Source organism: Liolophura sinensis, chromosome 6 (genome assembly GCF_032854445.1).
Source record: "Liolophura sinensis isolate JHLJ2023 chromosome 6, CUHK_Ljap_v2, whole genome shotgun sequence".
In the NCBI taxonomy this organism is placed as follows: Eukaryota; Metazoa; Mollusca; class Polyplacophora; order Chitonida; family Chitonidae; genus Liolophura; species Liolophura sinensis.
The window spans coordinates 72,421,368-72,448,746 of NC_088300.1; the positions used below are offsets into that span (position 1 = coordinate 72,421,368).

The 27,379-nt window shown below is 39.9% G+C and overlaps 1 protein-coding gene across 1 annotated transcript; it reads left to right on the forward strand.

Moving 5' to 3' along the window:
* Positions 1 to 12,889: 12,889 nt before the first annotated feature.
* On the forward strand, positions 12,890 to 26,899 carry LOC135467536 (uncharacterized). Its single transcript, XM_064745308.1, has 6 exons — positions 12,890 to 12,976; positions 14,054 to 14,713; positions 18,744 to 18,983; positions 19,570 to 19,709; positions 25,183 to 25,270; positions 25,994 to 26,899. Exons 1-6 carry the CDS (start codon positions 12,890 to 12,892, stop codon positions 26,897 to 26,899), a joined length of 2,121 nt encoding a protein of 706 aa, XP_064601378.1.
* The last annotated feature ends 480 nt before the right edge of the window (positions 26,900 to 27,379 follow it).

Here is a 27,379-nt window from a genome sequence, read left to right on the forward strand (position 1 = left end):
TGTTCGTGTAGATAAATCAAATATCGTGATTACGACAAGAAACGAGTTTCGTTTGTTTTCATGTTTCGTCAGAACCAGTGAGTTCTTCGGTTTTGTCAAGCTATGTACTGCCTTTTTAACACTAATTGCTACTCATCCTAGAGCAATGGTTTCAGAAATACACGAACAATATTTACTTCGATGGGTTTTAATCTATGCCCAACAAATTTTAACTAATATTTCGGTGGTCGGGATTAGGGGGTAGGCAGCCGAAATATCCCGAATAAACAACCGACCTTCGTCAGGTACTTGACAAACCACTCGACTTGAAGCCCAAACAGAGAGAGCTTGATTTGAAGACACGATCAAATTGGTCAAGGGCTTGATATTCGCCGTGAGACTTAATCGTTTCTGTTCATAAAATACTTTATCTTTGTAAAAACCGTGTATTCGGGGATATTACCGTGGAATCAGATAGGATACCTCATGAGCGTGCGAAACGGCGTTGAACTCACACATCTGTAATATCGCAAGCTTGCGGATCTGACAGTCCCAAGAATAATATTTTCATATTGTTATAGATAATCAGCGCTCTTTGGGTTGGGGGGGGGGACCTCAATGTCTAATGTCCAAATGAGACTTTCGGTCACAAGAGTAGTCTCTATTTTCATGCGCATGGTGTACATGCTTCAAGTCCTTTAATCCTCGCAGACCGCATGTAATTATTAAATTCTAAACGTTAAATTTAAAAGACATTTTGGGGAAAAAACATGACCAAGAGAGTACGCATGTCTGGATTTTGTATTTCTTAACGTCTACTTATGTATAATGAGCCATTCGTGTGGCGTCATACGTCTGTCAGCTTACTGTGATCATTTGTCAGCTATCACATTATCGCCGCTGTTCTGGTTTTACTCTGTGCTGTATGTCTTTCATTATATATATTGTAGATGTATTCCTGGTTAAACCAGGATTCTGCTGGTAGGCTAAGCTTGTCCGAGGCCTGGTGGTTGTTTAACGTGATTATATGTTAAATATGATGACAACTCAGCACTTTGAGCAACTCTAGATCAGTGGTGTGTTTTACATTGCAATTAATATAACTGCATTGCTGTTTTTACCTAATTCTGCATAAACCATTGTGCTAGGGGGCATGTAAATTGCTACTATACATTTACATAAACAGTTAGAATTAAGCTCTGACTGATGTAAACTGAAAAGAGAACGTATTTCAGCCAGCTTTCACACTTTCGTCACTCATCTGGGTGTGCTCTATGCTGTACGTTTTTAAATGTGCGACAGGGCTTGGTTATCAATTCTCGCTCGGTAATTATTCCTCACATTTTCCTCACCTTTCCCCTTCACCCTCATTTTGCTGGCTGATTTCGTCCACCTCACCTTTGCTGGCTGATTTCGCTCCACTTAAGTCTGGTGGCTGACTTCGTTGCCCTCACCTTTGCTGGTTGATTTCGTTCCTCAAAATCCTTGCTGGCTGATATCATTCTACCTCACCTTTGCTTCTTAAATAAATCTGAGCTGATCACACGGGGATTAACGTGCGGGCAAAGAAACCGTCATTTCGCGGAAATGACCTTTTCCAACAAACCAATCTTGTTGTGGTTGTCTCAGTGGCAAACTAAGCCAAGATACTGCTTCTGTATTAATTTGTTGTCACTGTCTGAAAGACATATATCTGAGCTATAGGACATATAAATATACCCTCCCGAAAAAGAAACGCATATGTATAGTACATGATGGTGACATGAAGAGGAATGTCAGAGATTCTGGACACTCCGTTCACATTTGGTTACAAGAGAATTATACTTATTGTATCTGAGAGTATCTAACTGAATGTGTTTGATAGAATAATCTTGGCACTCTAGTTTGTGCAGTACATGTGACGTTGATTGCAATCGTTAAATAACACATAGGATCTAACAAATGCTACAAGGGGAGATATGTACACACCACATGCAGGACACTTCGGTATGTTGGTTGGGCAAATGTCTGTTGGTGTTTTCTTCAGAATTCAGTTTTTTCACTTCTGTAGAAGTTGTTTATTGAATTATTTTACTTTCTGGTTCAAGACTTCTAACGTTTCTGTGTCACAAGATGACAGTATCTCATCGTAGTCACAGGCCTACTCATCATGCTGCGTCCCTAAAACATTATGTCAAGGACACCGGTCATAGTATATTTACACTGGACAACCAACACTTTCGCATTCCTGCTGATGGTGAGCGTGAATACAGTACGACGCCAGCAAATGCATTGTATGCCTTCTGCATGACGCCATTAGGAATTGAACCGCTGACTTCTGGATCCAGCATGAAGAATGGGGTAACCATTCAGGCTTCAGCTGAATAGTTTTTCATACGTTAATCATGCTGGTGTCAACATGAAATATCTGACTTAAGTAACTTTGGTTTAATTCACCAAAGAATATATTCCCGAAAGCATATTAGTTTAAACATTTGTAGAGTGACTTGAGCACAATAGAACGTGCTACATCTGAAACATACATTATGATTTTTTCCGCATCCGGCAATGGAGTGAGACCACACCTAACTGTACTGTGATGTTTCCGGGAATTGTGTGCGTGTTTTGGTCAAATCATTCTTACATACTAATCTACTGCTGAAATCATGCAAGCATACACTGAAGGGGCATAACTTTGCTCTCATTCTTTGATTTAGTCATCTGATTTTGTGAACAACTGCTGTCCTACACAAATGTTTTGTAATGAGAACTAGCAAAATATTGTGTTGGATTTATTTTAATTCGATACGTACATCTTAATGACAAATTCGCAAATTCCGATTTTCATGAACGGTGATGATACATAACAGACTGTTTGCTGGGTATAATAAGGCTTTCATCAGAGTCTTTGTCACATCGCCATAATCTCCATGTACTATATATGACATTTGTAAAAACATCACATTTATTGGATGAATTTAAGCGCCACAATAGTGAGAATAGTATTATGTCCCCCTCCCCCCATCATCCCCCCCTTAAGAAAACCCCAAATCCTCCCAACAGACTTTACAGAAAAACAGAAAAACATAAACAACAAAAAATAAATAAAATAAAAAAATGAAATAACTGCAATAATATCTTTGGCCTTTTGAGGACGCCACAGTCATATAACGGTTTTATTACAGCTGTGTACTAATATGTGAATCAACCTTGGATTGGTGGTGCATTGATATATACAACAAATGTGCGAAAAATGTTCAGTTTTTAAGCAAGAGATTTAAAAAAGCTAAGTGTAAAACGTTACATAATGTCTATGCTGTCATTGAAACCAAAGCTATAATATTCAGTGTCACATTTTCCACACTCAGAATGCTTTGTCTCTATCACTTCTCTAAAATTACAAAACCCTTTTCAGTAGTTAAATTCAGCTAAATTTTAAACCTGCATATATCACACAAAGCAGCTTAGTCACCGTTGTATAGCGTTTATTTTCTCTGTGTTATCATCAGGAAGCCTACTCCTTTTGCGCATAAAAAACGTTACACACAAAGGACGAAAAACAGAAGAAGAAAGAAACAAAAGAGGAAGACAGATAGAAATCTAGCACGTTTTTAAGAGACGTTAATTAGGGAGCGCCTGCTAGAGTATATATACAGATCTCATGTTGTACAAAGAAACCAAAAGAGGAAGGTAAGTCAAGTACTTCTGCTCACATTTAACCGTTCTTTAACAATAGAGTTTTCTAGATAATTGTAGCAATGACTACATTTTCCTCTAATCAAGGCTGTTCCAATAGAGGAGTTTTGAGTTCGAACACTTTTGTCGCTAAAGTTAAAAACAGTTCTACTCTATCATCTAACTTGTGAAAATTGTTGGTCAGCCTTTGCTGACATTAATTTACAGATGATTTATTTTACCATGTTGCAGAAAAACAAATGTCACCTCGTTCTTTTAAACAAGTCTCAAGTTCACAAACGCTACCGTTCAGCTCTTCAATTTTCTCCATTGATCGTATACTCTAAATAAAGTTTTGTGAAACTTTTAGGTTTCATATTGAAGGTGATGAATAATAGTTACCTAACGTTTTGTCTGGTCACACGGTACCTTTCAAGATGATTGGCAACTCCCCTATCGGTGATGCCGCATGCTTGTATAAGAGGCCTGTGGGTTTGGACGTTTGACATGTCTTTCAAAACTAGAATCCGACTCAGAAAATGTCAGATATGGATAATAGTGTTAAATATAAGCATCAAGTCCGACATTCCTATACCATTCGTAGTCCGTAAAGGGCGTTCCAAGTCTATAATCGCAAGATCCATTTCCACAACAACGTTTAACACTAACTCCCGAAGACAAAGGTATGTAAGAAATTATACAAATAAGAAATAAAGCCGGTAGCACACAAGAGAGAAGCGGTCATCAGTTTTCAATGATGCCGGGCAGACAATGAATATTCCAGGCATGAATTCCATATCAAAGTTCAAATTCGTAGTCCGTGAATGAGTTCCATGTCAAATAACAGCTAAACAACTATCTCAGTCGCGCTTTCATTGCAACTGTTCATAAAGGCATCATGCTGATGTAATTAGCATGGCTACCTTTACGGCCCCTAGCCCCAGGTTAAGCGGTATTAGATACAGTTTGAAAATGACGAGCGTTACAGACTCTAACCGATCAGATTATGATTCAAAAGTAACGGACGATTACGTCTTTCCCGTAAATATGTAAAGATCTCATGCTACAAGAGGCGCCATCTATGATGTTAAACATGACATACAAGATAAACGGTTACACTGGGCAACCAGCGCCATCTATGTTATTTAATACCATGTACGTGATAGATATGTACATAGGGATAACAGCGCCGTCTATGTGGTTGATCACAATGCAGATCGCCAGAGATTCTGAAGGCTCTGTCCATACCTGCCAACGAGAGTGTTATATTCATTGTAAAATTTGAGAAACTTAGAATGAAGGCGTTTGATGGAGTATCCTTGACAAACTAGTTTTTGAACTAGCAACTTGTGACGCAGATTAAAGTCATCACAATTAACGCAAGATCTGACAAATGCTACAAGGCGAGATATGTATACGCCATATGCAGAACCCTTTGGTATATTGCTATCTAAATAAGGATAATTTACAATATCAAAATTGAAATTATCCCTTTTGTCGTAAAGGCGGCGTGAAAGGAGACCTTGTCCGTCTTTGTACAGATATAGATCCAAATAAGATGTACCCTCAGGACTATCTGTTGTCTCCTTTAAATCCAACGCTCTCGTAAGTAGGGTTGACAAGAGTTTGGTGGTACAGCTTCTTGAACCTGCAATAAATCGAGCCTTGTATAGGGATTTATGCATTTTAGGAATCCAGTAAAGTTGTGGTATTTCTGTGTATTACCAGGAATTAACAGAATAACATTTACCAGTCAGTGAGGGAATAAAAATGGCGGATGTATCAAATGATGGACATGTAAGACAATTGGTATGTCCACATTTGGAAATAGTTAAATGTTTGCTTTGGGAATTCAATGTCAAACAATCGTTCAGTTGGATAGAACAAGGTTTGGTGGAAATACCATGTTTAATGCTCTCAAATATATTCGGTATAACACTGTGTAAAAAACCCCATCATTTTCTATTGTTACACTGCTGTACTTGTGAACTACATATTCGCTTTACGAGAACAACTTTCAAAGAAACAGTAACATACCGGCATGAGAGAAAGGGTTAAAAGAGTTCATTCCTTATAACTGCTTGGTTGGCCGCACAGTGTAACCCATACGTGTAGACAAACTTAATATTTAGTGTAAAATGATTTAGTATCCCTGTAACTTGATTGCTCTACCTTGTTTTCTTTTTGTTAACAAAGCCTTAACTGAACAATACCCATATTTTGGTGTCCAATAAAACAAATTTTTTTTTGAATGAAACTTACAATCAGAAAATGTGTCATGAGTATGCAATCTATAAGAAAATGTGTCATGTGTATGCAACCTATAAGAAAACGTGTCATGTGTATGCAACCTATTAGGAAAAGTCTCATGTGTATGCAACCTATAAGAAAATGTGTCATGTGTATGCAACCTATAAGAAAATGTGTCATGTGTATGCAATCTATAAGAAAATGTGTCATGACTGCAACCTATAAGAAAATGTGTCATGTATATGCAATCTACAAGAAAATGTGCCATGTGTATGCAATCTATAAGAAAATGTGTCATGAGTATGCAAAATATAAGAAAATGTGTAATGTGTATCCAATCTATAAGAAAATGTGTCATGTGTATGCGACCTATGAGAAAACGTGTCATTTGTATGCAATCTATAAGAAAATGTGCCATGTGCGTGCAATCTATGGGAAAACGTGCCATGTGTATGCAACCTATGAGAAAATGTGCCATGTGCATGCAAAATATAAGAAAACGTGTCATGTGTATGTAACCTATAAGAAAATGTGTCATGTGTATGCAATCTATGAGAAAATGTGTCTTATGTATGCAGACTATGGAAAACTATGATCAGCAGTCTTCCTTATGCTTTTCTCGTTACAAATTTTAGAGCAGAAATCAGAAAGACGATAGTTAAAAGGCAAACACAAATTCGTTTTCTGTAGACGCAAACAATTTTCTTAATGACCAACACTTTTTCTGTTTTTTTTTCTTCTTTTAGGATGAAGACGTTTACAGTCGTCGTCGTCCTCATAGTAACTGGCATCTCAGTGATCAACGTATTGGCGGTTAGTGTGCAAAAATCATCACAAATGGTAAATGTCTGGGTGATATGTATGTAGGTTCTTACAACCGCTTGGAAACTAGGCTCAGGCTCAAATCCGACCTGGGACAAGGAATTTGTAGATTCACCCACTCTCAGTCATAGTGGAACCTTTCCACGTGAAGCGGCAATGTATATTATTTATTTTATTCTTTTAATCAGTGGGATAAATGAAGCGGTAGTTCAAACAGCCATCATCACAATAGCCATATATTTAAAAGGCTGTACAATGGATGAATGTTGTGCTAAACCTAGTATATCACTAGTGTAAGCACGTTGAATGCTTTGACATGAAGCTTGAATACATTTATACTACCAGGCAAGAAGCCAGAATAAAAATACTGGGAGCCAGAGTCGACGGGCACAAAGCGTCGGCAGTGCAGTACAAATCAAGAGCCGACAGTTAGAGAGTCATAAGCAACAGACACAGAGCCAGAAGAAACAGAAGCAGACCCAGATGAAACAACAAAAAAGCCACACCCAAGAAAACCGGAGCCGGAAGCAACAAGGACATGGTCAGAGGACACCACCGCAACAGAAAAGACAAGAAACGCAATGAAATCAGAGCCAGAGGCAACATGGAGTTAAAAACAAAAGAAATATTAGAGAAACCTACAACTGAAGAAGACACGCATTAAGCATATTTGCTCCATTTCTTCATGACATGTTAAAATTATATGAAAAGTACATGTAAACATAAATACAGATAAAAGTAAGATTATTCTTGAATTTTTAAACTTAAAAGATGTTGGAATCATGCAGCCCCTAGCTAGACGTCTTTCCAAAGATTGACATATTTAGTTGGAAATAAAGTTCGACAGATGCGTATGGGTACATTTATATTTATAGTGGTTAGCGCGCTAGCGCAGCGTGATGACCCAGGAGCCTCTAACCAATGCGGTCTCTGTGAGTTCAAGTCCAGCTCATGCTGGCATCCTCTCCGGCCGTAAGTGGGAAGGTCTTCCAGCAACCTGCGGATGGTCGTGGGTTTCCCCCGGACCGTGCCCGGTTTCCACCCACCGTAATGCTGGCCGCCGTCGTATAAGTGAAATATTCTTGATTACGGCGTAAAACACCCATCAAATAAATAAATAAATAAATAAATAAATAAATAAATAAATAAATATTTAAATATTTATAGTGGTAACTACATATTACCGTTTAGCTACCATTGTTCTTTTCGTCTCTTTGTATCATACAAGGTGTTGGTTCAGTCCCAAGCGCGGACCTACGAGGTGCTGGTTAAGTCCCAGCCTCGCACATACCAGGTGCTGGTTCAGTCCCAAGAATGGACATACGAGGTGTTGGTTCATTCCCACCTTTGCACATACGAGGTGCTTTCAGTCCCAGACTCGTTAGCACGATGTGCTGGTTCAATCAAAGGCGCGGACATACCAGGTGGTGATTCAGTCCCATGGGCGGAAGTACAAGGTGCTGGTTCAGTCCCAGCCTCGAACATACTAGGTGTTGGTTCAACCTCAGCCTCGCACATACGAGGTGGTGATTCAGTCCCATGGGCGGAAGTACATGGTGCTGGTTCAGTCCCAGCCTCGCACATACTAGGTGTTGGTTCAACCTCAGCCTCGCACATACGAGGTGGTGATTCAGTCCCAGCCTCGCACATACAAGGTGTTGGTTCAGTTCGAGCTTCGCACATACTAGGTGCTGGTTCAGTTCAAGATTCGCACATACTAGGTGCTGGTTCAGTTCAAGCTTCGCACATACTAGGTGTTGGTTCTGTCCCAGCCTTGCACATACCAGGTGCTGGTTCAGTCCCAGATTCGATAGCATAATGTGCTGGTTCAATCAAAAGCGCAGATGCTGGTTCAGTTCAAGCTTCGCACATGCGAGGGGCTGGTTCAGTCCCAGGGACGGACATACAAGGTATTGATTTAGCCCCAGCCTCGGACATACAACGTGCTGGTTCAGTCCCAGGGACGGACATACAAGGTATTGGTTTAGCCCCATGCGCGGTCATACGAGGTGCTGGTTCAGTTAAAGCGTTGGGCAAAGCAGATGTAGCTTCATCCCAGACGCGAAACATACGAGATGCCTGTTCAGTCCCAAGGACGGACATACAAGGTGCTGGTTCAGTCTCAGACTCGTTAGTACGATGTGCTGGTTCACTCCCATTCCCAGAAATAAGAGGTGCCTTTTCACTCCCATTCTCAAACATACAAAGGACTGGTTCAGTCCCATTCTCGAACACACGAGCTGTTGGTTCAGTCCCAGGCGCGGACATATAAGGCGCAAACATACCAGGTGCTGGCTCAGTCCCATTCTGGAACACAGGAGATGCTGGTTCAGTCCCAGCCTCGTTAGAACGAGGTGCTGATTTAGTCCCAGCCTAGGATATACGTCGTGTAGGCCCAAGGTGATGGTTCAGTCCCAGGCGCGGACATACCAAGTGTTGGGTCAGTCTCAGCTTCGTTAGCACAGGATAGCTCAGCTGGTATAACGTCAGCTGCGGGGGCGGTAGATCCAGAGTCAATCCTGAGTCAAGTCACACTGAAAAGCTTAAAAGAGGAAGTTGTAAATTCCTCGCTTGGAATTCAGCATTAAGGGGATAGTGCAATGACTGGTTGACCCGTATCAGTGTAATGGCTTGGGTTGGAAAGCTTACTTTCCTTCAGTAAGTTGTCTCAGTGAAGCAGCACTAGATAAACGAAAGGTCGAAATCCGTCCTGCAACAAGGAGGCACATTATATATACGCTAAGGACTAAGGAATACGCTCCGTCGTCAGATGACCGAAAAATTGTTAAAAAATTGTCAAGCACTTATTCACTCGCTAGCACAGGGTGCTGGTTCAGTCCCAGTCTGGGACATACACGTTGCTGGTTCGGTCTCAGTCTCGTTAGCACAAGGTGCTGGGTCAGTCCCAGCCTCGTTAGCACAAGGTGCTGGTTCAGTTCCAGCCTCGTTAGCACAAGGTGCTGGTTCAGTCCTAGCCTTGTTAGCACAAGGTGCTGGTTCAGCACCAGGGGCGGACATACGAGGGACTGGTTCAGTCCCAGTCTCGTTAGCACAAGGTGCTGGTTCAGTACCAGGAGCGGACATACGAGGGGCTGGTTCTGTAGCACATGGGGATATTATTAATTCATGTATAATTGTAACTGTTTAATGTACTGGGGTTGGGGAATGGATGTCTCTTGTGCCACCAGGGAAGATAACGATCGAAAAACAAAGCAAAGCGCTTTTTCGCCGATGGTGTTTCGCAAAAGGATTCTGAACTGAGAGTAAAGGGAGATCACTGAGAGGTCTTGTGACAGCAGCATATAACATGAGCAATTTGTAACTGGTCAAAGATACAGATTTCTTTGAAATTATGTAAAACATATTTTTAAGTCAAAATTCTTCGTATAGGAAGCCATAATGGAAATAAGTTATTCCACTGTAAGCACAAGTTACATAGCACATTACGGCAAACCCTGAGGGTAAGAGGTTAGAATTTGTGAGCGTGTACATCCTTTTGTACTTTACATCAACTCCGAGAAAATCTAATTGAAGGTCAAAGCGATTATTTACAAGATAATAATTTCACCAAGATTTCTGGAGATGGTAAAAGCCAGGGGACTGGAAAAACATCAGCATAATAAGTGAAAAGCCGAAAAATCGCTCGCCACATTTTTCACAATCTTTGGAAACGTTAAATTAATTGAAGCTACATATACAAGACAAGAGAAATGTGCAGAAATTATCTTCAGGTATGCAGATTTTCAGTAATGACAAAACTTTCCACACCCCCACCACACATATCCGTCCCCAGGCTTTACCAATAAGGCAGATTAGCTTTCTCCACTAAAAGACTGAGATTACCTTTGGCCTTGTTTTATTGAACTTGTTAGACAAACAGTATTTGAATACTTATGTCCTTAACTTTAAAAAACAGGTGACTATATGTCGAGATATTCAATTATACTCCTATGACAATTAAAGTGAAAGATATTAATTTACTTGATATCATAACAGTTACACAGGTGAACTTTGGCCTTTCCCTGCAGTACTTACTGATTACAGCTTGGTACTCACCAGTTACAGGTTGGTACAGTTTGGTTCATAAGCAAACAGTAATAAACTAAAATGTACACATACCAACTGGTTACTGTTACACGACGGATTATATCAACCTGTTCCAATTGGTAACACATTGGTTAACAGTTTGCAATTGTTACAGATCATTACTGTTTACTAAGCGGTTGGTTCAGCACTGAGTTCAACTTTTTATTTGTTGAACATGTTTAAACAAGGTTTACGTGTTGGCATAACGTCAAGGCAGTGTCTTCCATTATCTTTGGATTTCTTCACATTCTGGATGATTAAAATATTGTTAAGTACTACGTATAAACTAATACATACTTTACATTCTAGAGAATGCCGCAAAGGATGCGCTCATACCGTACTTTTCTGATGTAATAATAAAGTGCTCTATAAATAAAGTAGCAGTTTCCTTCCACATTGTGTACCACAAGTTAACGTCACATTCTCAAATTTCCATTCAAAACAAGTGGACACTACCACTAAACTGTACACCTTCCGATGACGAATTGTATAAAATTCAACGTCTTTACTCTGGGCGAAAAGAAAATTTTTACTGCCATAGTCCATTAATTTTCACAAACTTAAAAAATTCACTTGAGTGCTTGCTTCCAGTGGCCTGACAGTTAAGATTATAAATAAAATTAATAGAGAATGATTAAAAACAAACTTGTTTTGTGTTAATTATCACAGTGTTATTATTTTACGGGTACCGGAGATATTTGTATCGGGATTTAGGCAATATTAAGTTGCCTAATATATCACATGGAATAGTAGAGAGCATCTCTCTGGATTTTCTGCACAAGGCTCTGTTGATGATGTAATTAAGGGTTTAACACCGATATCTATCCACTGTGCGAAACAGGAGATTTACCACTGAAAAAAATTCCGATAGTTCACCTTAATATCAATTATGAAAATACAACTCACATGTAAACAAACTCAAATGATTTTAATTGTGGAAATAATGGCAAGAAATAATATTATTCCCGGCGTGTTGCGTGACACACCCGATGTTGCTTGAAAGGTCACCTTTATTTAATATAGAGGTATATTTGCACACGGCCCGCAACTAAGAGCGCGTGGAATGCAATATAGATGTGGCGAATAGCCTTACCTTATGTTGAGTGTACCTAAACTGGTAATCACAGACTATCTAAGAGAATTGCGTAACTTTATGTTGTTATTATCTTTGGATTTTTCCAAAGAACTCCAGTACATGTATCTAACAGAAGATCACAAATATATATATATATATATATATATATATATATATATATATATATATATATATATATATATATATATATATATATATATATGTGTGTGTGTGTGTGTGTGTGTGTGTGTGTGTGTAGTGTAGTCATAGGTGTATCTGGTTGCAAAATGGTTTGCATCGACTGTTTACATGCACTACACTTTTCATGAAACTATATGTGATTTGCACAGTGTCGCTTTAGTAACAAGTAACATTTGGATGCTATTTGTTAATTTTTCACCAGCCTGTGGTATTTCCTTCTCGATCACAAAAAAATGCATTTACGTCGGACGCGCTTAACAATCGGAGCAGGAACATCCCGTGGATGTAGTAGAGTGCCCGGTAATTACCCACATATCGGGACGGCTATATATACTGATTGATATGTCTGGCACATTCATCTCTTATTGGAGAGAGAAAACACGAACACAAAAGGTAGGTAATACAGCAAAGTTTTATGTCTTCGCTATCATTTTATAATCTTTGCTCACAAATTTCATTTCATAAAATCCAGTTTTTGTTAGCTTAAACACAAGTTATTGGCGAGAGGTTTCTCAAATCTGTACAGTGGATCACCGGGTCGTCCACCTGGTACGCTTTATCCTAGCAGAAATTCGACCTCCCCCTTTTATGGCTTTAGTCCATATAGACATATGTGGTAGGGGGCTTTTGTGGCAATTTAAATAAAACTACTGGACATCCACAGTTTACATAGTCAACTTATCACCTTTCATAAAGAAAATTGGATGGCATAAAATCAGTTTTTTAAAAAGAAATCTTTTTTGTGAACTCCAATGATCGTATTCACACATAAGTTACATTTATCTGATGTTGTCTAAATCATTAGTTTTCTTTCTTTTTAGGATGAAAACGTTTGTGCTCTTTTCCTTGGCTTTCGCCTGTCTGACTGCTCACGTGACTGCTGCTAACGAGCAGAGGCTATCGGAGCAGGTGATTATGGTCCTAACAATTATTTCATTGTTAGAGGCGCTTAGATTTCTTAATCCGCCATTCAAAACCAAAATGGCCTTCCCTAGATTTTAGCTCACGAGGTTGTCTGCTTTGAAGTCTAGTTCAGTACAATGACCTTTATGACCTCCTCTGTATTTCCTATGGGAACTGTTTCATTGGCTGATAAATTTTCCTGTCAGGGGCCATAAATTCTCCTGCCAAAGTTGTGAACTATTAATGGGAGCGAACTCTCCTCTCACAAGCATTGTCAATGTATTATACCTACGTTAGGGAAGTGCGCCTCACTTTCGCGAGGATTGAGTATATCACTTGTGCCTGCCTGTATTGTCTTGGTGATGCCCTTAGTCTAGTTGCTGTCCGTTTTAAAGACAAACTACCAATGTTAAACCAATGTACGGTATTCAAGCTGGAGGGGTTGGCCTTCATCTATACATAGCTCATACATTTTTACGAAATATAGATTTATTAACAACGGGGGAGAAACTACTGTATATAAGGATTTTACCCCATCCAGTCAAGCGTCAGCGTGCTTGACAGGGACTGTGAAATGCCCCTGTGTTCCACCTTTGTGCCTTCCGAGTAAACCACCCACGAAACGAATGAAATCAAATAGATTTGGTCACCGGGAAGACAGTGCTGACTTCAGTGTTTTGTTGATTGGGAGGGAGACCTGGGGTGAAATGAAAGTAAGCTATTAAAGTGTGTGCCTTACACTAAAAGTAAAAACAGTGGTGAGAATATTCGGTGAAAGTTATCGGTGAGAACTGCCGGTGGAATTACCGATGGGATAGTACCCTTTGCTCATGTCAGACATTTTCTGACACTCTTCTGAGTGTCGGTCCTTGAAAAGCCTATTGGACACGTAAAAAGCCAACACGTTTACCGATTTACTGGTTTTGTTAGTGTGACTAGAACTTATAAACAAGGGATGAACAGTTAACTTTCCAAGAGACATACGTAGAAAGCATAGAAGTTTGGACAGTTCTTTCACATTTTTGTGTGCTTCTTGTACAGTCATACTACAATGGTGTAATAGTGCTGTTTGTTTTTAACCAGGGCGATGTGGATATAGAAACTGAGTTAGACAACAAAGTGAGATCTGTCCGGGCAACTGGAGAGGAAGGCGGTGGGGAAGAAGGCGAAGAGGGAGAAGGCGAAGAAGAAGGTGAAGAAGAAGGTGAAGAAGAAGGTGAAGAAGGCGAAAAAGAAGGTGAAGAAGAAGGCGAAGAAGCAGAAGGAGAAGAAGGACAAGAAGAAGGTGAAGAAGGCGAAAAAGAAGGTGAAGAAGAAGGTGAAGAAGGCGAACAAGAAAAAGGTGAAGAAGAAGGCGAAGAAGCAGAAGGAGAAGAAGAAGGAGAAACAGGAGGCAGCGAACCGGAAGGAACAGAGGGAACAGAAACTACAGAACTGACAGAAACGGAAGGTGGTGGTGTGGAGGAAACAGAGATATCTGGTAGAGAAAAACGACAGGCCTTGAAACCAGAAATAGCGGAGCCAGCATTGGCGAGTGGGAAAAAGCGCAGCCCTTGCACTTTACTGCGAAGATGTTTGCGAAGCAAAAAACGATCATGTAGACGTCTGAGGAATATCATCCGTCGTCGGGTGGGTGGGAAAGGCCACAAACCGGAAGAGAAAAACCGCCAAAAACGACAAGTAGCTACGAACGAGGTGACTGCAGCGACAGGAAATTGGGCCAAATACAGAAGCCTTTGTCAAGTATTGCAAAGATGTCTGCGAGGATACAGGCTATTCTGTCGGCCTATAATACATACCATCCGTCGTCAGATAGTTAAACCTCACAGATCTGGCAAGCCGGAAGAAAAGCCTCGTAACGCGTAAAATGTCAAATGTCTAGGAAAGTAAATGCAGAGACAAGTAGTTCATGACTCGCCTATCTCTGGAATTCAAGCGCTACTGTATAAATGTACAGATCACTAATATATCTGTATGAAAGAAAAAATAAATAGAAGATTTCTTCCTATAATGGATTTGTGATTTTTTTTTTGTAGATTTTTACATCAATTTTGTTACAGAGCTGTGGAAGTTTGTATGTGTCAGAGGTAGCCGTAAATAATATTTGCCTCACACGTATTTCTATTGATCTTCATAAAACCTTAATAACAAATTGCGGATGTATTTGGTTTATTTGGCTCAGAGTTCAAAGAGTGCCTTTTTAACGTACACTATCAATAAACTACTACTGATGTAACCAAGACATTAGTGTTTAAGTTGTGGGCTTCATCGCTAAGAATATTTAAATGGACAGGAACGTTTTGAGTGGTGTGGTGAGGTCGGGCAGTAACGGTAAACTAACGCCAGCTTATCTCTCACTGTTAAAACGGAAGACAATTAATTGATGTGGTGAGTGTGTGCTATAACGCCGGCAACAGCGGTAAAGCTGATGCTAACTTATCTATCATTGTTAAAACGGAAGACAATTAATTGGGGTGGTGAGTGGGTGTTATAACGCCGGCAATAGCGATAAAGTAAATGCTAGCTTATCTCTTACTGTTAAAACGGAAGACAATTAATTGATGTGGTGAGTGTGTGCTATAAAGCCGGCAATAGCGGTAAAGCTGATGCTAAATTATCTATCACTGTTAAAACGGATGACAATTAATTGGTGTTAAGAGGACAATATTTGGACCATTGCAGGTAAAAGAGGTCGGGTTATCATGTACCCGACGGAGATGTTTTCTCCAAGCTCAGGTACATGACCTGCACTATGCACTATGGATTTTCCATCATAAATCAACCAGTCATTCAATTAATCAGCCTAACGAAAAAAATGGACGCACAAACGAACACACGAATATATCAACGTCTTCATGCTAACATAAAACCAACATTAAAGTGTCTTTGACAAAACCTCTTACAAACTTGTTACGTGTGGGGATGCAGGTGAAATATGTACTGAATGTCAGTACGCTACATATAGCCTAAGGCGGTCAAGAAACTGAGCCAATATGAGAGAAAAAATGAAAACAATGCATTTTAACCATCTTCCTGTCACCAAGGTTGATACTTGCTATATACGCTTATCAATCACCGTTGCTTTACTGCACACATAAAAGTCTTCAGAAACATACTCTTTCGACAGCCAATGGTATTGCTGCCCATTTTCAACCAGTTCTTGATCATCCCTTATAAGTGAGTGTTTCCTTGTTTCGAAGCAAGTACATGTACGTCCGGATCCAATTTATTCCTTGACGCAACCTCATACAACAGCAATAAGCAGTGGTATTAACGGTGATCGATGTGCTTTTATTGAAATGAAAAGGCAGCGGAAAGTCCCTGTGCTATCGGGATATTTCGGGGATGGCGAAAAGAGGTCGAAAAGCGGATCCATGTAGCCTATGTTGTTGTTGTTTCGTCACTAACTTCCGTCGAGCATAATTCACCTGAAAATGACGGTACCCCTGATAACCCTTAACACGACGATGTGCGGGGAGATATTTTTTGCCCTAACACCTCTACGTCTAGCGTGAAATAAATTTATTCCATACACCGTATACTTCTCACCTCGGCCACATCCGATGTTTCTTTTGAACTCCCGCCAGTGTCAATAACTAAGGTGGAATCTGATTGGGCCATGGATCATGTATATTTATGAAGGACGGCTCAGCGCTTTGAAGAGTTAACATGGCTCAGTAAATCAAGGTAGATGATGCCGGCCATCGCTTGATTGATTAAATGAAGATGATTTTAACGGCCTCAGAGCGAGTGTTATGTAAGCTATCAACACACGCACTCCAGTTTATAACACGCAGTGTAGTTTATATACATTTATGTTATGTTGCATTAAAAAACATAAATGGATAGTTATTTTGTTTCCTTGTTTTTCACAAGTGGTTCCGGTAGTTAGAACGGAAACGATTAACAATAAAAAATATAATATACTGTGAAAAAAGCACCTGGATTTTTGGAAGGAAATATAAAGAGGATTACTAGCCTGACTTGTCCATTTGGTGTTCCATCGTAAACACATCACAGCGATAACAGAGGTAAGTACTGTCGTCAGTAGTGGGGGGTCACTTTTGGGTAGGATGGTATAAGTTCATTCGGGGTTAAATATTGTTTGGATGTATTGATAAATACAAAGGCAATGTACTGGACCAATGAAATTTTGGGAAACCAGTCCCAGACTAACATATAAAAGCTGCTGAAAAAGATATTGCATAGAAGAATTTTCTGATTCACGTGGTATATCTGCCTCAGCTCAAAATAATGTAATTAATTTAATGCACCGTCATTTTCAGACTAGTTACACAATGATATATGCAGAATGTCAGTAGTTATGAAACAAATCAGCGAGGTTTATTCAACGAAGCCAGGTCACAAGTGGACATTCACCTCTGCCACTGGTATCACCATCATCTGCCATCTGGAAGATAAATTAAAAAGTCTCAGGTAATAGAGTGACTAGCTTGCTTTTAAGCTGTCTTTGGAGCTACGTGGCAGTATCAAACACGTATTGTATTTAAATGCTTCCGAGGCAGGTGTCACTTCTTCAGCATTTTAGCTATAGCAAATGTGTTTTTCTTTAGCAGCATATTCCTATACTTATGTTTTTTTCCAGAAACACTCAGTGTTGAACTAAGGCAAAATTCTACCGACTTAAGCAATTTACTGAACTTCTCGTGAACCGGGCCAATATAGGTGCACTAATTTTTGTATCGCATACTATCGACTTTTTTTTTCGAATGCTGAACTTGCCATGCTTTTGTAAGCTACTCATCTCAGGAAGACTAAAACTTGACTTGGTAATGTTTTCAGTATGAAGACGTTGGTGCTCCTTGTCCTTGTTCTGCTTTTTCAAACAACTCACGTGCCAGCGGCCCATGTGAGAAGGCTGTCAGATCAGGTGACTATCTTAATCATTTGTCTTAAGGTTCAGTTAGTGAAAGTAAATATGCTCAAGCTAAAAAGTATCAAGCAAAAAGACAGTTGTGTTGCTACTGGTTTTAGCAAGATGGAAAGGAAAGATGGAGAGGAAAAAAGCTCTGAAAATTGAAGAAGGCATCACTAAACAGACCACTTAAAACTATGTATAAATGTTCTTTCATTTATTGTTTTATTCAATTTTTGTGAAGAGAGTTAAAGGCGTTCAAACCTTTTATTGATAAGGTGGTCTTTAAGGACCATACGAAAAAAGGAGATGTGACTAGAGCTCATAAAGCCCACTTTACTATTTAAATATCTGAATGCATTTCAACACTCTTACAAATCTGAAAAAGTAAATAAAAGTATTTTTACACATAGTTTTCAGTTGTCTGCATGATGAACCTTACTTCACAATTTAGCCTTCTTTTACTTTAAGTATATCTTATATTTGACGAAGTGAGTTGGTTTCACTGAACATTTTTCTGCTGCTCATGGCTAGGATTGAGCTGCATTATTATATTGTCATATTGTTGCTGAACGCTACAAAGCAGGAAATCTCTGAACACAAAGTATGAGCGATTGTATGGTGACTCACACAACTTTTACGCGTATACGTTCAGCTCTAATTAAACTTGTTGTGGAATGTACTCATATAATGTGTGCCATCTGTGTATGGAAAAGCAAATCTAAAATGAAATACTTTTGTTTCAAGACCCAAGTGACCGTGACATCATAGACGACATATGTGAATGTGACATCATTGACGACATATATGTCATTTAGAGATGAAATCTTGTGACCTTCAACAGCTATTCAACATGGTTCCACATATAGAAAGTGTGTTTATATGTCTTTTAACCAGGACACTCTGAAGACACCAGTCGTCTCGGACATTATAAGAGTTATCCGAACAGCAGAACAAGGGGGGAATGGTGAAAATGGTGGAGACAAACAGACTGGGACAGAATCCAACAGACCGGAAACAGAAGGAACCGAATCTATAGGAGTGCAAGAGAGTGGGGATAACAGTGGAAGAACAACAGTGGAGGCAAAGACCATGGTGACGTCACCACCATTGGGTAAACAGAACAAACCCCCTAGAGCGAGTTTTTGCAGTATACTGAAAGATTGTTTAAAAAGAGGCAGAGGACGGTCGTGTCTACGTATCCGGAATATCATAAAACGCAGTAAGCGGAATAACAGAAAGCCATCGAGGTACATCTGAAAGGTTTCAGGGCAGACGGAATGTGAGCACCAACAAAACGTTCTTGCCAACAAATGGCAAAGAAACTAAGCTGAGCTGAAGATTGTCCTGAAAATAAATGATTCAGGAAAATCATCAGGTTTCTAAAATATATATGGCAAATAGTATAAACGTAAGACAAAAGTTTGCTGTATGCAAGTATGCTGAGTTCTTTAATAAGCGGGATGGTTTGGCTGGTGTAACCGGTTTCCTTAATGTTTGCCGCCGTTGTATAAGTGAAATTATTACGGTATGGCGTAAATCTGCAATCAGATAAATATATAAATAAATATACAAAGGATTGCCTGCAAATATAGTACAATATAGTGTAGACTGATCAAACTCATTCAGATGTCTCCCATCTTGTTTCGACATGGGTAATACAGGCACGAATGTGTGAACTAACAGTGTCCAATGTTGTTGTTATCTGCCATCATCCTCTCAGATCCTAGCACCAACATCATACACTGGCGATCAACTCCCTGTCACTGATCTCCGCAAGCTCGGAGACGAAGCTGCCACGGTTACGTGTATGAAAGGACCATTCTGGGTGCTCCTGCATATATCCTTGCGTTGCAAGCCCACGTGAGTCTGGGGGTCGAAAAGCTTACAAGGTGTTCAGTGGCAAAACCGTTATTCATAAAGACGTATACAGATAAATGCCAACAGTATAAAACATATATATGAGTAAAATATGAATTATGTCATCTACTCATACTTTTGCCCATATCTGGTGCCCTTGTCGCCCATATATTGTAGACTTACATAGTGTGGACATATAAAAAGTATTGATTAAAATCCATATGTATTTCAATAAAAAGAAAATAAAAATACCACGACTTAATATTATATTTTTTGAAAGCTGCAAGAGCAGGAGGCATCTGTTTATTAAAACAGAGAAATAATAACATACGAATGTAAAATTCGCGGTAGTTGAATATCACTTCTCTCGAGCTGACATTTTCCGATGCACTATGTGTTTTGTTTTACCGGAAAATTAAAGGGAGCGCTTGCCCAGTTAGTACTTTAAATCGCTGGATTTGTATATCGATAGCGCCAGGTTATTTGCTTCACAAAGAAGCAGGCGTCAAAGAAGCAGACAAAGGGAGGTAAATACGTTAGAATAACAATTTTCAATCGCATGTGAACGAGGATTCATTAGGTGTGTGCGTACATATATTGTGTCTTGTATCTCGTAGCAGGGCGAGCCTATTGCCGTCAAACTACTACTGTCACCGAAGTGTTATGCCGGAAGCATCAGACGTGGCACCCCCAACCAGTCATATTATACTGACACTAGGACATCCAGTCCTGTTTCCGTGTTCTAAACACTGACCAAGAATGGCAGCAACAAGAACCATTTTTAACGTGATGCGTATGACCTAACCCGGGTTTGATCCCCATATCTTCCGACCTCGAGGCGGACGGCTCTACCACTAAACCACCAAATCGGTTGCTTCATGTTGAGGCAATGAGGTTGGATGATTGGAGCGATTTCACTGAACCGAAATCCTGACAATTTGATAATACTTTATACATTGACGTGTCTGAGATAATTCTTATTGTCGTATTGCTGTACCACAAAATATCAGGGATATGTAATTCATTTTACATTGAACGTCCTGCTTAAACATTTTTTAGCGATATAACGATAAGGAGGTGTGTATGTATACATGTAATGCGTTTTCTTTGGGCAATGTGAGTCCATACTGTCAATGCACTGCCGCCACTGCAGTAACCAGGCATGACACACCACCGAGTCACACTGCACTGACACCAGACATGACACACCACCGAGTAACATTGTACTGACACCGGGCCAACAAGTCATTTTTTTTTAACCTCTCAGTGTTAACCTCTCAGTGCCAAGCGAATCAGCAACAAGTAGCAATAAAAGGCTTTCGTATGAACTGACCAGGGGTTTATCTCGGGTCACCAGACAGTGACACAGGAACTTCCCACTAAGGTTTTGAGTTCCGCACATGCTGGCTATCTCTCTGGTCGCAGCTGAGAAGATCTTCCAGCAACCTACTCATGGTCGTGGGTTTTTCACGGGCTTAACTTGTTCCTCCCATAATGCTAACCGCCGTAAGCTCGACGTAAAACTCCAATCAAATAAATAAATAAATCACGAATTATTACTACAAGATTTGGTGAGCTTCTCCTATGACCCTCCCCACCCCCCCACCCCCATATCCTCAGGACTCACCCATGCTCACAGGCTTTTTTAGCTAAGGTAGAAATTCAATGAAACTGTTATATTATACACTTAAAACTAAGGTGTTACATTTAACACGGTATAGGTCACGAGGAATGACTGCAATTAGAAGAGCTATCTGACCGTGAAGATTTAATGTTTCAACAATCATCAAAGTGTTCACATTCCAACTCTATTAAAAGTGAATGAACTTTATTAATTAAAACCTTAAACCAACACTTGAGATAGAGTTAAAAACAATTTAACACTTTTAATGGAGTTAGAGTATGAACCCCTTTGAAAAAGGTTGAAACCTTCGCACTTAATAAAACAGGTCAGATACATGTATTAACACTCATATATTTAGTTTCTTGATTGGTGTTCTACGCTGTGCTCGAGAATATTTCACTTACCCTATTTCTTTTAAAATTCGGGACGTCTGGTCTGCTCATTTTAGTCAAATTTAGTTAAATTTATATATTTAATTCTAGCAGAAATATTGAGTTTCGTTTTGTCTCACCTAGTTAGACAATCTAATAAAACAACATCCTCATATCCTCACAAATAAAGCGTATGAGGTGGCGCCAGATTAATTATTATCAAGATGAAGGCAAAGGGAAGACTGGGTAAAATGCTGGGCTAGGTAAAGAATTTTCTTTCTGTCGCTTCATCTAAAGTGAAAGCGTCAGATATATCAAGGTCAGTGGCTAATAGGAAACCAACCCTGGGTAATGTGTGATCGCTTACACATTTAATATGACCCTATTGAACATGACGATGTTGTTCATTTTTCCAAACAATAAAGATGCAGATACTTGAATGTAGCTCAGAAGTATGCACTGGAAGGACTAGATGCTATTGTTAAGTGGGTTAGATTCTGGCCTTTGTAAATTCACAGTGCAGTCGGGCTAGCGCCCTCCCACGTGCAAAAGCGGGGACATACGCTCTGCGAATTTTTTTCAACCCAACGGGAAATACGATCCTGTCGTTATTTAAATTTGATATCTGAAGTATCGTAACTTAAAAAGCTACTTAACTACGTTAACATACAAACCAATCAAATAAATCATTGCACTAGTTGCTCTATTTCATTGCATATTTCATAAGGTAATAAAACAACTATGCAATTGTTTTATGAAGTCATGCCTACATGTTTTAAAGAACGTTAGAATATGGAGTTTACCTAGGGCGTCATAATGCCGTACTCGGATTCCCATTTGCCACTTTGCAGACCGCTCCCTCCATAGCCCACAAAATTTTAACAGGCTAACCCCCGTACATCTGTTAATGTACACTTTTGTAAAAAAAAGCGACGCCTGGAATCTCACAGCGTCAAGGGCCTAGGCGGTCCTTGGACCCTCGCCTATATGTACTTGTCTGGGATAGCCGTTCCGCATGTCTTTGTACATGTCTGTATCCGCCCACTCTAAACTCCATCAGAAAGCTGGCAGTTCGAGCACCAATACATATTTGACTATATTTGTGTTGTAAGTACGTAGAGTGGTGGAGTGATTCGGTAGAAAAGATTGTGCCAAAATGTGCAGGATTACAATTTCATCTATGGACCTGTTTTACTCATTAAACTCTCTCAACCGTGTGTACAGCTACATAGGATCCAACTGAGAGTTTCCTTGGCTTTCGAGATGAGAACGATTTTCTCCTATATTAATAATATTCCATATTATCCTATAATAACTCAAAAGTACAAGTTAAGATATTTTAATATCATTGTTTATGTGTTACCTCTCACGTACTACCTGAAAATGTGACGGAGGCCGAAGGCTATGCAAATATAACGGCGTAGAAAGGAGGCCTCGTATTGATGCAATACCTCCGTTGTGGTGAAGTTCTGATTGTTCCAGAACTATATTTACTTGTTTACTCCTTTTCCCTATTGTTAGGCGGCAATTACATTTGTCGTTTTTCACATGCAGAGAGGTAAAATGCTAAATATTTGTCCTGTAACCTGGTAGAGACGTGACTTCAGTAAGTACAGATATACCATAATAAGTCTATACACAATCAAAAAATGCCAAAAAGCTACGTTATACGTACATGTATATTCGATTATTATTCCATAAAATGACGATAAATTAAACTGAAGGAATAACAGGAAACTTCTCAGGGGAAGGCAGAAGAATCTCAGTGCTATCAAATATTTTGGGTATTTTGTGGAAATTTGAGCTAATAATCTCAACATATTTTCTGGAAATTAAGAAACATCTAAGGCGAACTGATATTTATCGCTTAATATGTTCTGATGAATTCCCAGGCAACACAAATACAAAAGGACAATGGAATTATTAGATCGTGCACCAAGTTGCTGAAGTTCAGGCTCTCGTGGACAGTTTTGATTAGTTCAGTCGGTGTTTGTGGCGTCATAAATTGACGGAAGCACTTTAAATCGCAAGGTTTGGTGACTCATTAAGAAATGGATAGGCTACAAACACTTAAGAAGGAACCTCTTTCATAAATCACATCCTATTTTAAGCAGCCGGTCACCAGAGACAATAGGTGGAAACGAATTTTGCAAATTTTATGCTCAAATTTTAAAACTGCTTTCCTTTAAAACACTGTCTGAAAGAAAACATTTGGACATGGCGTGACGAGAAAAAACGCCTTAAACAATAAGTGATTATATTTGACACGCTTAACATACTCTTGAGCAATTGCAGCCATGCAGTACGTTATATAAAGCGACTGCCTAGATACAGCTTTCATATATCTCTACGGCTGAATACAGTAAGCACTGAACTCCACGAACTCACCAAAGGTAAGTTTTGTGTCTTCTGTTTCTGTTCAGACTGGTTTCGACCGTTAAGCAAACTGCAAATATTCGTTATATTTTCATGTGTAACTGGATTGTATAGCTTCTTAAATTATGCGGGTATTTCCAGTATTAGATAGATTAATCTGTTTATTTTTATTTTCTTATTCTAACGCGATGACGAACAAACACGTGGGTAGCTTCTGTTGTTCATGTATATTCTGAACATAGCGTTATGAACATCCAAGGTACGTTGACCGCTATGTTTTGGTAAATTAAATCAGGTCACACCAAACCGACGGCATTTGACTCCATTCAGCTCGACCGGAATCTTCTTAGTGTGGCCACTATACTCGGATGATTACCTCTATTTTATTTATTTATTTATTTCACTGGTATTTTACGCCGTACTGAAGAATATTTCACTTATATCATGGAGACAAGCATTATTATGGGAGGAAACCGAACAGAGCCTGGGGGATATTCACCACCACCTGCAGGCTGCTAGCAGACCTTCCCACGTACGGCCGGAGGGGAAGCCAGCATGAACTGGGCTTGAACTTACAGCGATGAGTGAGATGCTCAAGGGTAATTGCGCCGCGCTGGCACCCCAATCACATCGGCCACGGCTTCACCTCGTTTAAAACCCAGAGCATACGGATAACATTTGCTTAGCAAAACCGGGGTTTTGAGATTCAACCAACAAAAATCCTTCGAAATTTTGTTCGTGTACGGTTAACCACAACAATAATTAGTTACTGATGATCTTTCGAGATCGGGGTGGTCAAAAACGGATCATTTTGTGACTGCGATCTGAAACTGTTTTTTTTTTTTTAGCAACAAATGTTGCTCTTGTGCACTGAGCTTAAAATGTCGAGTCTGATTATGGTTGTCCGCCACATGAATTAGAACGACATTAACCTTAACGTGTGTAACAAAGCCTACATGTTATAAAATAAACGTTGCCGTCTGTGAACAAATTAAACAAAACTGAATCTAAGACATGAAAAACTGACGGCGAATAAATATATCTAAATTGTTTACATTAGCACACCATATGTAACAAAATTTCTGTTTTCTTTCTTCTTTTACAGAATGAAGATGTCTATAGCCTTCCTCGTCGTTCTAGTCTGTCTGGCAGTGAATGTGCCGGCACGGAGCCTGTCTGGGTCGGAAATGCAGGTGAATGTTTAATTTATTTCTTTATTTCAGAAGTGTTCAACAGTACCTCTAGACCAGTATGGTTGCATGGTCCATGCTAATGTTTATGATGACTGAAACAGGTCAGAGTCTGCTAGAAATTACTTTCCACTGCTAATGACCAAAATCAGCGTTTTTAGTGTAGAGGACGCAGGGGGCTTAGAACACGCGATTATATTGTTAATGAAGTAGGGAACTCAGCTAAACCCCTTCATAGACTGCTCAACCAACGAACACAGACATGCACACCTTCATGAGCTTCATCAAATACCTATTCAAATACCTATCCCTATATTACATGACTGTCATCAAATACCTATTCAATACCTATTCCATATATTTTTTATAATGTTGGCTTTTCAATGTGGTTTCTTTATGTTCTTATAGGATTATTGCAACACTAGTATTATAACAATAAAAACACCTTTTTATCAGTGGAAAGTTATACATACTGATAAATAAAACAGGGATCATTTATAGGTAGGTTTATATACCATCTCAGGATTTGGGCTAAATGCATGGTGCGAACATTTAGAGGAAAACGAACGAGCCATCCTGGTAACGTGGCTAGTCTGTGAATAAGCCTCTCTGTCTATTCGCTAAGCAGAAGTCCATTGTATATTTTATTCCACGAGATCAAACCAATTCGTGTAGAATTATTCTGGCGGACTGATACTTACCCTATGTTTTGTGTTACAATTCTAGGGTGCTGTTGACGAAATGGCGTCAAACGACAATTTGATGCCAACGTTACCGGAAAACACAGGAGAAATAATGAATAGAGATGGATCAAAAGTCAGCGGCGAGAGTATGGAAAGTACGGAGAGTGCGGAGAGCAAGGCAAGTGCGGAGAGTTCGGAGAGTGACGAAGAGGGAGAGAGCGACGATGACATGAATGACGAAGAAGAAGGCGAAAAAGAGATGGAGAGCAAAGAGGAGAGCGAAGGCACAAGATCTGAAGAACCGTTAAATGGAGAACCGCCTGAGGGGCCTTCAGTCAGTGACCCCACTGGTGAGGAAGGCGGTGAACAAGAAGGTGAGGAAGGCAGTGAACAAGGGGATGGAGAAAATGTTGAGGGCAGACGGAGACGCAGTGCAATGACAGGTGCTGAACAGGGAGGCCAAGAAGAGGGCGAAGGTGGTGAAGGAGAGAGTGGGAAAGGCGGTGAAGAAGGTGGTGAGCAGGGAGGCCAAGAAGTGGGCGAAGGCGGTGAAGAAGAGGGGGAGGAAGGCGGTGAAGAAGAGGGGGAGGAAGGCGGTGAAGAAGAGGGGGAGGAATTCGGTGAAGAAGAGGGGGAGGAAGGCGGTGAAGAAGAGGGGGAGGAAGGCGGTGAACAAGAAGGGGAAGAAGGGGAGGGAGAAAATGGTGAAGACAGACGGAGACGTAGTGCAACGACAGGTGCTGAACAGGGAGGCCAAGAAGAGAGCGAAGGTGGTGAAGGAGAGAGTGAGAAAGGCGGTGAAGAAGGTGGTGAGCAGGGAGGCCAAGAAGAGGGCGAAGGCGGTGAAGAAGAGGAGGAGGAAGGCGGTGAAGAAGAGGGGGAGGAAGGCGGTGAAGAAGAGCGGGAAGAAGGAGAAGGGGAAAGAGAAAATGGGGAGAAGGAAGATTAATAAATTTAATTTATTTTTGAAGAAAATTTATTTTTCAAGTATTTTGTATTTATTGTTGTTAATACTAAAAGCATTATCTTTTCTTTATTTATTTCTTCAAAGCATTTCAGCTCTAACTGAATTCCAGATGTACTTTTATACCTTTCCACTAATGAATATTTTGTTCGTACTAATGAATAAATTTCGTATCGTAAAAGTTTGCCTTGTAACCATATCCCTATAATTATCGTATTTGTTGTCTCTTGTATAGACCTACTATGCGGAAAAAGTCACGTATTACTTTTGAAACTATATTTTAACAATGAAATCAAGTCGGCACCGAGCTGTATAAATGACAACGGACTGTTACTCTGCAATGCTTGTGCATTACGTCACGGCTTCGCGAGCACACATACACATAAAGCGTGACGTGTCATAAGAAACGCTACACGGGTGAAAAGATTGCACAGCGTACCGGTACTAGTATACACTGGTGCGGAA